At 37.7% G+C, this 16,095-nt stretch overlaps 2 protein-coding genes across 2 annotated transcripts in view; both read right to left on the minus strand.

Moving 5' to 3' along the window:
- Positions 1 to 13,801, minus strand: part of spata6 (spermatogenesis associated 6) — a 16,768-nt gene extending 2,967 nt beyond the window's left edge. The window contains exons 1-10 of the mRNA XM_007552647.2: positions 12,238 to 13,801; positions 11,122 to 11,259; positions 10,809 to 10,857; positions 10,653 to 10,694; positions 10,402 to 10,526; positions 9,009 to 9,089; positions 5,184 to 5,304; positions 4,879 to 5,096; positions 1,648 to 1,735; positions 1,103 to 1,143 (exon numbers count right to left, since the gene is read on the minus strand). Coding sequence (XP_007552709.1) covers positions 1,103 to 1,143; positions 1,648 to 1,735; positions 4,879 to 5,096; positions 5,184 to 5,304; positions 9,009 to 9,089; positions 10,402 to 10,526; positions 10,653 to 10,694; positions 10,809 to 10,857; positions 11,122 to 11,259; positions 12,238 to 12,321 — 987 coding nt within the window. The 5' untranslated portion in view covers positions 12,322 to 13,801. The remainder of the gene's footprint in view (positions 1 to 1,102; positions 1,144 to 1,647; positions 1,736 to 4,878; positions 5,097 to 5,183; positions 5,305 to 9,008; positions 9,090 to 10,401; positions 10,527 to 10,652; positions 10,695 to 10,808; positions 10,858 to 11,121; positions 11,260 to 12,237) is intronic.
- A 41-nt stretch (positions 13,802 to 13,842) lies between these two features.
- Positions 13,843 to 16,095, minus strand: part of agbl4 (AGBL carboxypeptidase 4) — a 303,338-nt gene continuing 301,085 nt past the window's right edge. The window contains exons 12-13 of the mRNA XM_007552650.2: positions 14,282 to 14,375; positions 13,843 to 14,191 (exon numbers count right to left, since the gene is read on the minus strand). Of these exons, the coding sequence (XP_007552712.1) occupies positions 14,083 to 14,191; positions 14,282 to 14,375 (203 nt within the window). The 3' untranslated portion in view covers positions 13,843 to 14,082. The remainder of the gene's footprint in view (positions 14,192 to 14,281; positions 14,376 to 16,095) is intronic.

Here is a 16,095-nt window from a genome sequence, read left to right on the forward strand (position 1 = left end):
ATATATAAACGTTACTCAAGTTGTCAGCCGTGTTCACCTTGAAACTTTTGAACAAACTAATGTAAGCAATTGAGGAATTTATGCAAAACATATTTTAGTTTTAGTCCTAAAGTGCACTTTAATACAAAGAACATATCTGTATTCCCAGGTTGTCATAATTGATAATAGTGTATATAATGTTTGTGACTGGGCCTCTAAAATCTATTCACACATCTTGAACTGCATATTTTGTCAGGTTAAAACGACCTTTAACGAATATTAACATATTATGCAGTAGAGCATAAATTCTGTTTATAACTGAGGTGTCAGGAATAGGGCTGTAGCGATACACTAATCTCATATGATACGCGATATTCTGCTTGCAGTATAAGTTACAATATTCAGCAAACAACATGATTTAACACATTTTTAAGATTTTCTGGAAGATTTTAGGGGGACAGAGTGATTTTGGTGACATTGTGTCACTGTTCCGTAGACTTGGATTGAATTAATTGAACTGATGGTGTAATACTGGTGTAATAAATGTTGTGTTTGTTATACATTTGTTGTACATTTGTTTTGTTTAAATGTTAATTGTGTGGCCTTTTGTATTTGGTTATGCACAAAAGGAACCTTTTTTTTGTCTCACTCACTTAGATAAGATCATTTACCTACTTCATTATTTAATTAATTGTAACTTGTTGCTTCATTAAATTTTTAATGTACATGTGCAACTGGGTAAAAAAATGTCATCTGTGACAACTGTCATTTAATTCATGTGGATTTGACATAAAACTCAAAGTAGGATTTAATGTATCGATACTCGCGGATGAAAAATCGATACTTTCTGAGGAAAAAATATCGATAACTATCGTAGAATTGATCAAATTACACAGCCCTAGTCAGGAAGTGGGAGAACCTGCTTTTTAAAAATGTTTTAAAAATATGTATCCAGGCCAATTTAATCTGATATTCCTACAAAAATCCTTTAGATATTTAACTAATACAAAAAAAAAAGAATAGTGTTTCAACCATGATGGGACACATTCATTCATTCATTCATTCATTCATTCTTTAAACTTTGGCATGGCCTCCCAATTTCAAAGATGATAATCAGACTTACCTGCTCTGCTCTCTGTCTGTAGCTTCCATAGAGAAAATCATCTACAGAAAGACAAAGAAAAACTTATAAGTGCAACATGACGTTATAAAAGGATCCAATCACATCCATGTATTGCATAACTAGCAGTAAACAATAAAATGAGACAGTATTTTCATTTAATTTTCAACAGAATATTATTAACATGTATGAAAGAGACAGAACTAATGCTGTGATCTAAAGTGCTGAGTCTGAGGAAAACAGCAGCCTGCTGGGAAACCACAACCCTGTTTGCCTGATGAGAAATCACAAGTTAGCTTTTAACCCAAGATATTTTGAGCTACATGTTGCTTCAAAGCCTCCTATATTCCTATAACATAAATCAGAGCATCAGTATAAGAAGATTAAAACCTATCATAAATATCTTCATAGTTATAACGAGGGTGTCTAAATGGGGGGAATATAGCATAACTTGAGTGTCTAAAATCAGAAAGTACACAATCTGAAAATATTCTGTTGGTTTTTCTATCAGTAATAAATAGTTTGCATAGAGAAGTTTTGAGGCCTACCTGTGTGATCAGCTGAGAAACTGGCGGTGTTTTGATGCATGCTGCAGTCCGGTGTTCCCATCCCAGTGACTTCACTGTGACGAGGGACCTGGAACATCACAGGATCAGAGGATCATTTATGTTTAATATGAAACACTTCAACATGTTTTCTTTAATCTGTCTCACAAAACTCTGAAATCTAAAATAATAAGCAAATAACTTCCTCCTGCTGCACTGTGGAAACACAAAAGACAAATAAAGTAGATTAATCACATTTCCACATTGTTTCAAAAGAAGCAAAACAATGTTTTAAAACTCCTCTCCACTTCTTTGAAGCAAACTGCATTCTGCGTTAACACTTTGACTTTCCTCGGCACACAGGAAGCATTTGGAGCTCTGAAACTCGCACTGATTATTCTCTTCTCACAAAGCTGAACTACTTCATGAGGTGTTCATTTGTTAATTGCGGCCTGACACTCAATTAATGGGGTTAATTATAGGAAGAGGATCACCCCCCAGGAAATGCAGAGGCAGAAAAGCATGCTCCTGCCTCCGATAAAACAACAGTAATCATCAAGTGAATTTCATTAATGAGTCTCACCAAAAACACAAACTCAGCATCTAATAATCTGATCTGTTAACAGTGTGCGAGATGCCTCCGACAGTCTTATAGAAACTTATCCTTTTGTGAAGAGCATTTCCTCGATGCATGTGACTTTAATCAAATTGTTGTTCTTTAAAAAAAAAAATCTGAATGTTAGCTTTTAAATCACGTTCAGGTCCCTCGGTGTGGACAACTGAGCACAAATAGTCAAAATCCATTCATAATGTCAAAATCCATTAAAAGCTAAGATAAAAAGATTAACGTAGCCTTATTACTACATCCTTAACTTAATCTGCTTGCATGATTAAGTGAAATTTGGGGAAGCTCCCACTGAGGTGTGACCTGCAGCAACTCGGGCTCTTATTAATCTTCTAAACCGTGTGCTTAGAACATGTCTACTGCTGGATTATTAAACACAGAGAACCGTGATTAAGTTATTAGCTGTCTTTAATTCTAAGATTTTTAAGATTTTTACAAACCAAGTTACACGAAGGAATGAAAGGAACCAAAATGGTTCCCATAAGATCTTGACTTCACAAGCTTGATGCTGCTGTTATGGGCCGGACTTATAGAGGCTTTACTGCACGTGGTTTCTGTTTTAATCGTGGTTTTAGGAAAACTTAACTCTTTATATTTTATGCCCATCATCATTTTTTTTTTTGCTGTACGCGATCAAGAAAAGGGAGGAGATCCCAGCATAGACCCAGACTATCCCTGAGAGACTTTTCATCTTGTAATTCCAGACTTGAAGAAAAGGGAGACAAAAAATAAAAGATAAAAAGGGGAAGATGGAGTGGCATGTAGAAGTAAAAGTACAAAAGAAAGAAAGACAAGCAGAAATAAAGAAAAACAAGGAAAGAAAGACAAAAAACAAGGACAGAAAGAAATAAGGGTGCAAGAAAGAGAAAAAGTAAAGCAACCAGGAAGGACAACAGTGGACTGAAGGAGAGTAAAGGCCAATACTTGTTCTCTCCCAGGGCTCCAAGAGCAGGAATAGATCATTCTGTTCTTGCAGCTCGTTCTTGACACTTCAACTGGGCAAAACTATTTTTTTTTTTTACTCTTGTGTGGTGTTTGATTGCTATAATCTACAAAAGGTGCAGAGGGATGGACCCATCAGGACTTATTATGCAAGTTTGGAGGAAGTAGGAAATGTTTTGATTATAACAAACTTTGTTCTTGTCCTCACCAGCTCAGGTGCAGAACTGTTTTTTTTTAGTCCCATTTTTACTTTTATGGCTGTGTTTGCTCTGTGTTATTTTCCTTTCTTCGTTATCCGTATAGTACTTTAATTGGGTTTTGATATTTATAATTTTGATTTGTAATCGTCGATGTGCTGCTGCCAGCCTTGACCAGGTCTCTCTTGGAAAAACAGATTTTTTTTTTATCTCAATGAGAATCACCTAGTTAAATAAAGGTTACATACAGGCATAGAAGCAGAAGAGGAAGACGGATATGACAACACAAAGGAGGGAAGAGGATGAGGTCAGAAAGGACAAAAAGAGGAGATTTAGGACACAATGATGGAAAGACAGACAATGCATTGGTGGAACAATAGAAATACGATAGAAGGAGGGAAAGATAAGAGCATAATAAAGAAAACAAGGAAGAAGATAATGAATGGAGGAAAAAAGGACACAAGCAGAAAAAGAAGGGAGAAAAACAATTGGAAGATCAGAAGGAGCATAAGGGTGGAAGGACACAAGGCAGAGAGGAGGGACAGAGAAAACAACACAAGGAAAGAAAAGATAGAGAAAACATAAAGATAATGGGATCTAGAATAGCAGGTACATTTTCCACACCTAAAAAAACACATAAACACAGTTCTATTAAATGTATACTTCATATATTGTTAAACTTTAAAATTTAAGTTTTTCTGAAATCCCACAAAACATTTGAACAAACATACATTGATGAAACTTAAATCTAAAAGTAAAGCGTAGAAAATGATTCATCAAACAACCCAGTTTGACAGATGATCAAGTCTACAGACACAGTCACTAAATTTCCATCAGGATCCTGGAAAACAATACATTTGGTGTTTGTTTTGTGAATATTATTGATTATTTAATTAATTAACTCACACACTATGTTTTTATTATTGTTAAGGTTATCAGATTATTTATGTTTTTCATTTATTTACACATCAGAGACAGGCAGTGTTATTGGTTTTACCTATTACATAAAATAAAAAACTTTTTTCACTTTTCTTATTCGGCAAACCAGAGTAATAACAGAAAATGCCAGTTTAAAATATTATGCACTGCAGGCAGAAAAGCCATCCTAAGAAAATGGGCCTAATATAAACTATAAACATAGAAGATTGGGATGAAATTGTTCACAACAGTTTTGCTGTGGGAACAAAATAAAATCCCCTTCTTACTGAGAAAATTTGAGGAAATCCAGAAGAGGCGGAAATTATATATTATGACAAAACTGCTTGTTTTTGCTCAAGTACTCCAATTTTTATATTTTCCGAGCACACACTGGTCTGTTCAATTGTTTTGGTTCTGCACGCACAGATCAATTGAACAGAATCACGCTGTGACTTTAACTGCCTGTTTGGTAAATACTGCATCCATGCGATGTAAAAGAAATCGGGGGGGGGGAAAAAAAGGAAGAAGAAAACACACAAAACAAACACAAACCAAAAAGGGCGGCTGCTTCTCCGTTGACTTGCGAAAGTGGTGAGGCCCCAGGTGGAGGTGACTCATCCGCTGCCTGCTCTCCTCGGTCAGCTCGCACATCCTGCGGTGCGTGTAAGGAGACAGAGTTCGTGCCCTGGAGGAAACTGTATGCCGTTGGTACCCGGCGTCCTCAGAAGCTCCCCGTTTCCTGTCCTTCTTGTTTGTCTGAGGACTGGAGTCTGACGGGGAGGCAAAGGGAGAATGTCTAGACGTTGATGTCAGAGGACGGTTGGCGAGCACGGCCTTGACGCTGGGCTTTTTCTCACCGTCTTTGACCACGACGCAGTCTGGATCAACACCGTATGCTTTGCTTTGCGGTGAAAACCTCTCTGTTGGTCTTTGCCGAGGCGGGGTTTTGCACGGCCTCAAAGGAGAAACACGACAGGTCTGTTTTTGGCAACAGAGAGCGAGAGAGAAGGCCGATAACTTTCTTTTAACATGCTGACACACTCGTCTAAATGTTAATGTTACGCACAACATCTGAGCAAGTTCAAAGTTCTCTGAAGGCCATAATTTATTCCTTTCTATGACAACATCCCCCACTTTAGCCATTAAGGCCGTTGCTCTCAGTCTTGACAGACTTGCTCTCGCTGGACAAAACCATTAAACCATTAGCTAAATGATTCCACTTAAGTGTTATAAGAAAACAGCTCTGGCGGTCCACACTGCCATGGAGACAACCTCTGCAGAATTACTCCAATAACTCTAATGGCCACTAACATCATTCTCTAAAGCAATATCTCACATCCTGCAGGTAATGCCAACCAGGGATAAATAAGTTAAGATAAAATGTTAATTGCATTTGATGGCCATCTCTTAGACTAATATGATAAAGAGACATTGGCTGGCTGTAAAACAAAGATAATCTAAATGCTAATTAGAAAAATCACAGCACATTGGAACTATTTTTAAGAGAAACCAAACGATGAATAAATCATCATCAAAGCTGCCATTTGACAATAATCTGATATAATGGAATTAGGACATATGCTCCCGTCCCTGAGTCCCCCACATCTGTGACTCCTATCTGTTTTTCCGTTGCTGGACAGACACCGAAAGCGAGTTATTTTTTCCAGTCCCCAGCTCCGAACAGAAGGCTTGACTAATGTGATTAGCTGTGATTTTCACCACAGGTTTTTAGAGGATAAAGACATCATTCGACAGAGCCTGGCATGTTGATAAATAACAGGAAGGTTAACGTCTACAGCTATCCTCGTAGCTCTGTGAAGCTGCTTCTGTCTCAGTGTTAATCCTTATATCATGTTTAAATCCCCACAGTCACAAAGCAAACATGGAAGTGCGAAATTTTAAAATGACAACTTCTGGGAGAAAAGACAAAACTGAGCAGAACTGTGCCTGACTGAAAGGAGCTCATGGGCGTTGGTTGTTATTCATAACCTGGGGGAAAAAGGAAGTTGTGTGCTACAAATTAAAAGTCCCTATACAAAGTAAAATATAAATGTAAAGTTATTCAGTAATACTTTAAGTTTACTGACTGTGGTTTCTGCCATTTTGACAAAAAACAATTATACAACTAGTCTGACTGGTCTTGTTAATCTTACAACAACCGTGACAGTATCTGAAATTACTTTTTATAAATCAATTCAAATTCAAAAACTAACGTCAATTTCCAGCCAGAAGGTACGGTATTCCACACTAACAGCTTTGAGGCCGTAGTTCAAGTATTATTTAGGCTTTTGGGATGCTAGTTAGCTCCTCCTAGTGGTAAAACAATACTTGTTGCCACTATAACATGTAAGTGAGAACAAAACTCCTTCCAGCTGTGCAGCATCTCAACCTATGGGGTCGAAGCATAAATAAATTAAGCCCTTTTTTGATGCATTAGGTGAAATCATGTCTATGAAGTGGAGCGTTTGTGCAACCCCCATTTTTATAGTGTGTGCATTGATATTAAGGATATAAGATGTATAATAATGAACTGGTGCATAAGGACAGACTGGTTTACTATCTAATTTTTCTTCTTCCTCTACTTAAAGATCGCCATAGCATCTTGGACTGAAAGTTTAAAGCAGACTAGACAGTTTAAGAGTTAAAAATGATCTGAATTGATCAGAAAAGTAGGTCAAGTGGCCCTTGCGTTGGAGCCATAGCAAGCATTTGACATTTGGACATGAGTGAAAATTCATCAGAAAAAACAGCATCTCTGCAAAGTATAGTAGCAAATATTTTTATTGTCAACTCAAATTTCTTTCTCTCTGCAAATATGTATGCAAGGCATGTCTCTTAATGTCATTGTAATGCAAGGCAGATACAGACCAAATAATGTACTCAAAGGCACATTTCTTTTACATTTCAATGTAACATTATGCTGTTGCAATAAAAGACGCATTTATTTTAAGTTAATTTCATGGAGGACAGTAGTTACGGAAAATGCCTGAAAAGGACATGCATGTCCGTGATGAATTTGTTATTCCACTAAAATCTGCTTAGCGGATTACGATTTTATTGAGTTTATACTCAAATTATGGTATAAACATTATGGTGGTCGAAACCTCTTTTGGGGGATTCTTTTAAAATAACAATTTGAGAGTATTCATATATACTCATCAATATTTTAGCCCAAAAATTGGATTCACATACACCTCGATTATAGCAAATTAGCGGTAATTCAGCTTTCATGGAGAAAGAGGAGGGGGGGGGGGTGAAAGACTATAAATCGTTCATACAAAAGAATCACATCAAAAGATGTTATTTTGAAGTTGAAATGTTGGTAACGATTGTGTTCATACTGATGGGTACCGAGGTTTTGCGGGAGACGCCTTCCTCCTGAAGCTGTGTTAGTAAACAACATGGCTTGTCAGCAGGGGAGACATGTAGTCAGGAAAATGCCTATGCTGAGAAGCCATTAGGAGAGAGAAAATGGAGAAATCCTACTGTCTGACAGCCACAGCGGTGCTCTGATCCAGGCATCCCCCTGAGGGGCCGCTGCACAACACTGTGACAATCTGCTTCGCTGTCACTGACATCCCATTCAAACTAATAGCTTAGCTTAGGTGACTGCACCTGGGAGATGCATGGTAGTCTGCTTGGCGCCAACATGCCAACCACTGTGTGAAAGATCGCATGCTGCAAAGAGATTGTGACAAATTTACATTCATGCTGATTTTAACTCTTCTTGGGTCCCTTTGAATGAGATCAATTGTGCTCAAACAGAACATGACTGATGTAAAACAAACTGTACAACAGATTATCATTCATATTAGTCATTTCATCAATTACTATCCTGACGGATAGATTCTCTACTGGGCTTAGACAAATCTGCTTGCTTCTCAAGCACCAAAAGTACCGACTGTTTGGCCAGGTACCAAGTTCTGTGAGAAAATGGAGTTATAATCTCTGTGGAAGGTTTTCAAGAGAGAAAAGCTTTAAGTGCTCTTAAATTATCTGCCACACAACCTCTCTGAGTTTAGTCAATGGACCAACAGCAGAAGAGTACATGGCTCCTTAGATCATCACAGACACGACATTTCAAAATAGGCCTCGACTTTGATTCGGTGAATTTTAGATATACATAAACGACATATATCTGTAAATTAGTCTTGTGCAGCTCTTAAATAATCTGAGAAAACAGATTTTAGCTGCAAACCATTACCAAAATGAACCGATTATCAAGTTATACCCTTACTGTTGAATTGTTGAAGTTTACTTTATTGAGGTACACCAGAAAAATGAAGGAGAGGGATAAAAATCATAACGGGAAAAAAAATATGATAAAGGATAACATGATTATCTGGACGTGAAGACTTCCAAAATGAAAATGGAAAGTGATATTGTGTGAAAACTTAGGAACATGAGAGAGAAGCCTCTGTATCAGCACCGCTGATCTGCCTCCCCATAATTACATTCGCGAAGAGCGAACAAACACCCTCGAAACGCTGCTCGTATGGACAGTCGTCATAGCAACAACAGAGGCTGGGTATGTTTAGTGAAAACAGACGAATGTGATGGCAAGCGACACCACTCATTAAGGTCTTCTGTAGATCAATCTTTAGCGCTCAGGACATGTGGGATCATATATTTATGCCAAGAGCAAACACACACACAAAGACGTTTCAAACAGAAACACTTACAGGCGAAGGAACCCAGCTGTCTCGCCAATCACTCTCCTCTATGACTGACGTCGTCGCAAACTCCACTTTCGGGGAGATTCCCTGGCAAGAGACGGACAACAGAGAAAACAACACCTTTAAGAGCGAGAGGAAGACAAAAGGACACATAAAAGCTCTGCAAGGGACACCAATTTACGAGCACAAATCTTCACTCTGTTCCCGAGTCAAGGAAAACAACAAACAGCAGAAACACAGAAAGGCTCCAGTGATGTTTAAATAATATGCCATTTTTTGGAGAGACATCTAAATTGCTACGTAGGCCTCAAACACAAACACATAAAAGCACTGGTGAGGGGAACAGTGTTTAAAGACATTTAAATATGCCAGTTGGTGCCTTGGAGGACAAGGGGAATGATGGGAAAACAAACAGCAGTCGGGGAAAGATGAAGGGATGAAAACAGGAGTTGCAAGGAAGGGGAAAAAACATGAAATAAATGCACGTTATTAACTTTTTTTTTTTGATAGAGTTAAATGCTTTTCAAGAAAACCTTATCTTTTCTAAATGAAACACTTTATCAAAGACAAAGTGGTGCTTTTGATTGTAACTGCCTGTTCCAATCACAGCTGCACAGAGTCACTGAGAAAAGAAGTAACAAATGTTCTTTCACATTTAAATGTCTTGGTCCTGATGGTTGTAGATGACATGGGGATTTAAATAAGGTGCAAAACAAATGAATTTGTCCTTGCTTGACTGGTGTGAAGGTGTGCAGTTTAAATCTATTGGCTTTGTAAGCAGAAAAAGAGTAAAAGCAAAATCTTGCAGCCATGCAGTTACATTTGCAAAAACACATCTGTTCTTTTTCCATGTGACCCTGTTGTAAATATTTTTCATTGCAAACGAGAAGCAATAGGAGAAAAAAAAAAAAAAAACACAAAACATATTTTCAACCTTCAACTTCATTGCCATCCTGACTTGTATTGCCAGAGTATTCAGTCCCTCCTCATCCAATTTTAAGAATGTTAGTGATGAATTTATGGCTGATGTTTTGACAGCGGTCAGCACTTAGGATGCACAAAAAAACCACAAAGAGGGACGGGATGTCAAAGAAGACGACTGTAAACTAATACATGGAATGTGAGGTTTTCTTGGACGGATGTTTTTCTTTTTTTACAATAGCATTGCTCAGAAAGATTTCAAGAAATAGTTTTGAAGAAGTTTATATGCACATGGAGCTCTTACTCAATTCCATGAAAGAAGTTATAAAGTTCCTTGATAATGAAACTTATTCCTTCCAATACTATCCATAGTATAACATGCTTTGTATAAACACAGAAATAAACTGCATTAAGTCTAACCTATACAAGTCTAATCCCCTAAAAACATTACACAAATGAAAAACCATGACCAACTCACAGGAAACAAGGAGGTTCTGTTCATCATCATATCTCTTTTTGCAGGTGCTTCTGTGGTAGTCAGGCTGGGACCCGGATACAGGAAAGTTCTGCTGCATTCTTCCGCTGTGGCAAGAATATCCCCCTCTAAAAGCAGTGCAACAGAAGCACATACAGTTGCATTAAATTCACATTAAAAGCTCCTTTTTCACAGTGCAATGACTTGATAGAGTCGAGCTTAACATGCCCATATGGCATCATCAGAAAGCATACCTGGAGGGACCAACTGAATCAGCTCAAAAACTGTGGTGTCAGCTGAGGAGGGGGAAAGCATAAACAGTCTGTAATGATTGCTATCTCAGCTAATAGCAAAGAACAAAATCCAGGACTAGTAGGAGATGAGCAAGCAGATCCCAGATGGCCATTTACCTTCGAGGTGGTCAGCTACATCAGCAGGGTCAAAAATGCCAGAGAAATTCTGGTAAAACAGAGAGAGAGCAAACAAAACAAATCAATAATCATAACAAGATCAGGCTGACAGGCCAGAATTTGCCTCTGCTACTCTCCTCAGTGCAAACAGGCTAACTTATCAGGAAATATCATGTCAGTCAACCTGACTAAGTTATCCAGCAGCTACAACATTTGCCACTTGTTCAGCTTATGTTATAAACAGCTATATAAACAGCTGTGGACAGACGGCTGTAGACAGAGTGTAGCAAACAGCTTGCTGTTTTATTCTCACCTTGACAAAAACCATTCTGTGATTGAACACGAGAGGGAAAACAGGAGGCAAACATGTAGTCTTCTTGTACTGGCCCATTATACGCACACTCATGTAGATGCCATACTTTTTTTTAAGGAGGACTCCTGGGCATGTAACCTGAAAACAAACAATATATCATGCCACTAATCCCACAGATTAGTTCAACATGGCAATAATTCATAAATCTGCAGTCACAGTTTTACATTTAGATTACGTCTGGCATTAGTAGAAATATAATTAATAGTATAGCAAACTGCTCATGCTTTTGATTTAACTTTCGAAATACTTTTTTTTTTTTTTAAACTTGCAACTTAAGTGAACATCTATTGGTAGGTGGCAGATATCTGATCCCAATTGGCATAAGTCAAAGACAAATATGTCCACAAAGGAAAGACATATTTGGCATACTGAAGTAAATAATCTCCTGTAAATCCAGTTGGTCATTTTTATTTGCTTTATAAATGTAGGTTTCCTACACATTCATTATGGCACAATTTAGTCTGCACTTGAAATCAAAAGTTATACGTGTGTATGTAATAGCATAAACAAAACAATTCAAAGAGGTTACAACAAATATTTAACAGTGTCCAGATTGTAAAACAGATCCTGCAAAACATCAGGCTGTAAGGAGGATGGAGGAATGAATAGGTGGAAGAATAAACTAAACACATTTTCAGACTAATACTGTTAAAAAACACAACGGATAACTTGAATTAAAAAATTAAAATAAACCACACAACACGTGATCTAATTATAAAGCACCATTGTGGAAACATTTAACTGTTAAAATTCACAAAAAAATCTTATACACACACACACACACACACAAAAACTTTCACGAAGCATTCAGTTATAGGTTTTTATAAACTCTTCCATGTCATGTCTTAAAATATTTGTACGTAACACTGTTGAATTTTGTAAAACATGAACAGCACCGCGTGATTAAGAAAAATATAAAAGCATATCTTCTGCTTAGCTCCATCAACATTGTTGAGAAAACAGGATGTAAACTTGCTAGCTAGCTTACGTTCCTGAAGCTCTAGCAACAAGTCCGCTTTCGGGGGTTTTGTGACGACGCATAAAGGACACACTTACTTTCCCAATGTCCAGATACACTGTACATCGGAGGGACTTGGGCTGTTTTTTGTGAGAGTTGACCATCTTCTCCGTCGCTACCATTCATCGGCTCCATCCAAAGTTCGTTGTCATAACAGCAACAGCCACAGAGCGGATGTGGGGTCACGTGACCACAAAGTAGCAAATCAGAACACTTTGTTGCTTTCTCTGAATGGGTCTCCCGGTGTAACAGCTGGGATTGGCATCGAATATCCTAATAATCAGTCATCTCTATGCGGTCTTATTAGGAAGTCTTGTATTTACCAACAATAAAGTAAAACTCGAACTAATACCAGCTTGCCTAACAAAACCGAGGAGGAAGTAAAACGGTGACAAAAATGATCCTGCATCATACGTTTTGGATAGCTGCAAAAGTTCAATACCCTTTATTCATCTTTGCGAGTTAAACAGGTAATTCTATTTAAAAGTCAGTGAATTGCTAAAGTGTTTATGTCCCTGCAAGTTCACATTTTGTCAATTAAATTTACAACCACAATCTTCAATGCATTTTTCTGGAGTGGAAGTGAGACAAAGTAGTGCACATTGGATGGAGGTGGAGGTGCATAATGTGGAGTTTGTTTATAAAACAATATTCCCGGCTTGTAACATCACAATCAACTGTTCAGTTCAACAAAAAATGGAGAGTATGGCACAACTGCAAGCCGTCTGAGATCCAGTAAAGCACTACATAAACCGAGAACACAGAAAATCTGTGAAGTGGAAAATCATGTCACTCATCTTTGTGACAAATTCCTCAAATTTCTTCTTTATGGAAAAGTGGCAAGAAGAAACTCATTGCTAAAGGAAAACAAAACAAAACAAAAAAGTCTCATTTGCAACACAAGCCATGCAGAGAGCACAGCAAACGGCTGGAAGAGGGTGTTTTTGTCAGATGTGATTAAAACATATGTTTCACACTTCACAATCATGTACTTGTACTAATGTTGTTCTTCCAACACAACCCTGGTTAAATACAGTGGAGTTTATGGTTGGAACAAGATGAGATGCAAAAAACTTGAAATGGTGTTAATATTTTTCATCATTGAGACATATATGTTTCTAAGTGTTTTACAATGCATGCCGAAGGGTTCAGAATCATGAATATAGAGAACACATTCCTGTACATTGTTTCAGTCTACATTAATCATGGAACAACAGGCTCTACAGTTCTGCTACAAAACTACATCAAGCAGACCAGATGTATGAAGTGGTTAAATATTTAATGAATAATAAGAGTAACAAAAAACATAACACTGTCTGGGAAATAAATTAAACAAGTCAATCGTATTTTCTGTACAACATAAAGCTGCCAGATGAAGGCATTCAAATTAATTTAAATTAATAATCCTACCCCCCAAACACCTACACACACAGTTTTCATATCTATGAAAAAAATATAGGAGTTTTATAGGAGGCACACATATACGGAAAGGTGGTTTGAATGTCAAGCATGTCACTGTTGTAGATTTTTTTATACAAGTCTTTGTGATCAGGGAAACAAGAGCTTTTGTGCCTGACGTTTACTCGTTGTTGTCTGCAAGTCTGTCTGTGTGTGTGTGTGTGTGTGTGTGTGTGTGTGTGTGTGTGTGTGTGTTTGGTTTTTTTCTGACAGTCCAGAAACAAAAACATGCGCTAGGCTAACTTGAGATTCATATGCGTGTTACGTGAAATGTGTGGTAAAATAGTTTGTGTTCGATTGGTAACTGGTCCCAGTGTTCTGGAGACCCTAAAAAAAATGTTTGGATCAATAGGAAGGCGTTTTGGCAGGAGTCTGATTCTCCTGCCAAAATACTTTATATTCAAAATATGCTCAACCTATGTCTACTAGTGTGAGAAAATTTGGTCCTTCTCCTTTTTCCTGTCGCCTGATTCTCTGACAGGACAAGTGCTGCTCACAGTCTTGCTTTTGCCCACCTGGGAAATCCCCTCAGCGCTGCAGACAGAAACATATCGACAAAGTTGTGATATTTAATTCAGAATACAGCAAAACAAAACAAAACAAAAATTTGCAATAAAGTTTTACCAGTGCATAAGAGCAGGTCCGTAATCCTTGGTGAGGTTGTTAAGCTTGTAATAATCCAGGAAGGTTCGAGCCACATTCTTACCCAGCTTCATATCTAAGGATAGGGAGTTAAGGCTTATTCTGCTTCTGAAACTGAAGATTACACACATGATCAAATGGAAAATGTGGTGTAGAAGGCAATAAATAAATAACATAAAAAATCAAACAATAAGTTCTAAAATATCATGCAAGGTAAAAAGTCTCTAGTTATGAACCCTCAAAAAACCTTGTCTTGACTAATTCAGCTGGCATCCCCTGTCAAACAAAACCTTTTGCATATTGTAGTTGAGTGTTGCAATTTTTATCATTTGCAGCTCTCTCTTTGTTTCCCTGACTGCTCTTGGCAGGAGGCAGCTGTTTTACTTAAAAAGCTTCACAGCAATACCTCCCGGAGACTTAACATCAGCTGGCAAACGTTTCAGAGAAAGAGAGAGAGAGAGAGAGAGAGAGAGAGAGAAAACCCCTCTTTTATCCCCCAGAAAGAACAAAATGGCTGGCTTTAAACTGTACTCCACATGTGCTTTATTTCAGAAGGACAAGTCAGAATGCTCTGTAAGAGGGGGCTCCAGGCCAATTCATCCCCTTACAGGCGGCTGCCATTTATTCACAGACTACTTCTAAAACGATTTTAAACTCATGTACTAAACCATCTAGACAGCAAGGCAAGAATGTTATGTATTGTAAAGAGTGCATGTAAATAGGTTTCAACTGTACACTAAAGAAAGGCAAGACTTTTCCTCTGGTTGGTGTCAATCAAGGCAGCAAGAAAAATGAAACTGGTCAAATCAAAAGGCTGCTGAGTTTAAGATTCACACAAAACGTCAGGAACGTTTGACCTATACGGCTTAGATTCAATGTATTATGTTGTACTTTCAAAAAAGTGTAAAATGCACCTAGTTTCTGTTGATTGGAGTTGTTAACCCTGCATGGACCTGTTTACTGCTACATGAAAGATGATGACCCCTGATTCAACCTTTGCTGGTAGCTAATATTTATTATACTAATATAATCCTATTTTCTCATAGCAGAATATGAAGAGATCTTAGAACATTTTAATTCGTACAGTACAAAATGTCCCCATGGACATATAATTCATATCAAACATCCACAGAAAGGATTAAATGGTGAAATAACAAAATGATCAGATCCTATGAGGAAGGTCTAAAATGTACGTATTTTTGGCAAGGTGAAGAAAATGGGTGGTATGGGTGGATGTGTGACTTATTTATTTTTTCACATCTCCTGAGAATCATTAGATCAGGGCAGAACATCATGAACCACAAGTACAAAAATAGCACACTAAAACCCACAGCCCCAATGTAATAAAAAATAAAAAATAAAAAAAAACTTCAAAAATGTATGAGTATTTAAGATATTATACATTTTTTTTAGATCAATGATGCATGCTTCACAGGCATAAATCTTCTGACACGAGCAGCATGAATATGAAACAGGCTCAAAAACACGGCATTTGTCCTTGCCAACAAACCTGGGGATCAGTAATAAACAACTTAAGACAAGCACCTGGAGAAATGAGTAGTGCAAACGTTCAGGCTGCAACACACGGCTCAAATAAGTTGGGCTAAACTGACTGCATTTCACTCACATCAGACAAATGTATGATGCTGGTATGAATCAGACAAAGCAATTACTTACAAACTGAGGCCTAATTTAAATTCAGAGGTGAGTGCACACATCATCTCAGCTGTCCCTTACTACATTAGGGACCCCATCAATAACTTGAATGCTTTTATAAAACAGCCGAGTGTCTATGA

The sequence above is a fragment of the Poecilia formosa genome, unplaced genomic scaffold (assembly GCF_000485575.1).
Source record: "Poecilia formosa unplaced genomic scaffold, Poecilia_formosa-5.1.2 Scaffold52, whole genome shotgun sequence".
Classification (NCBI taxonomy): domain Eukaryota; kingdom Metazoa; phylum Chordata; class Actinopteri; order Cyprinodontiformes; family Poeciliidae; genus Poecilia; species Poecilia formosa.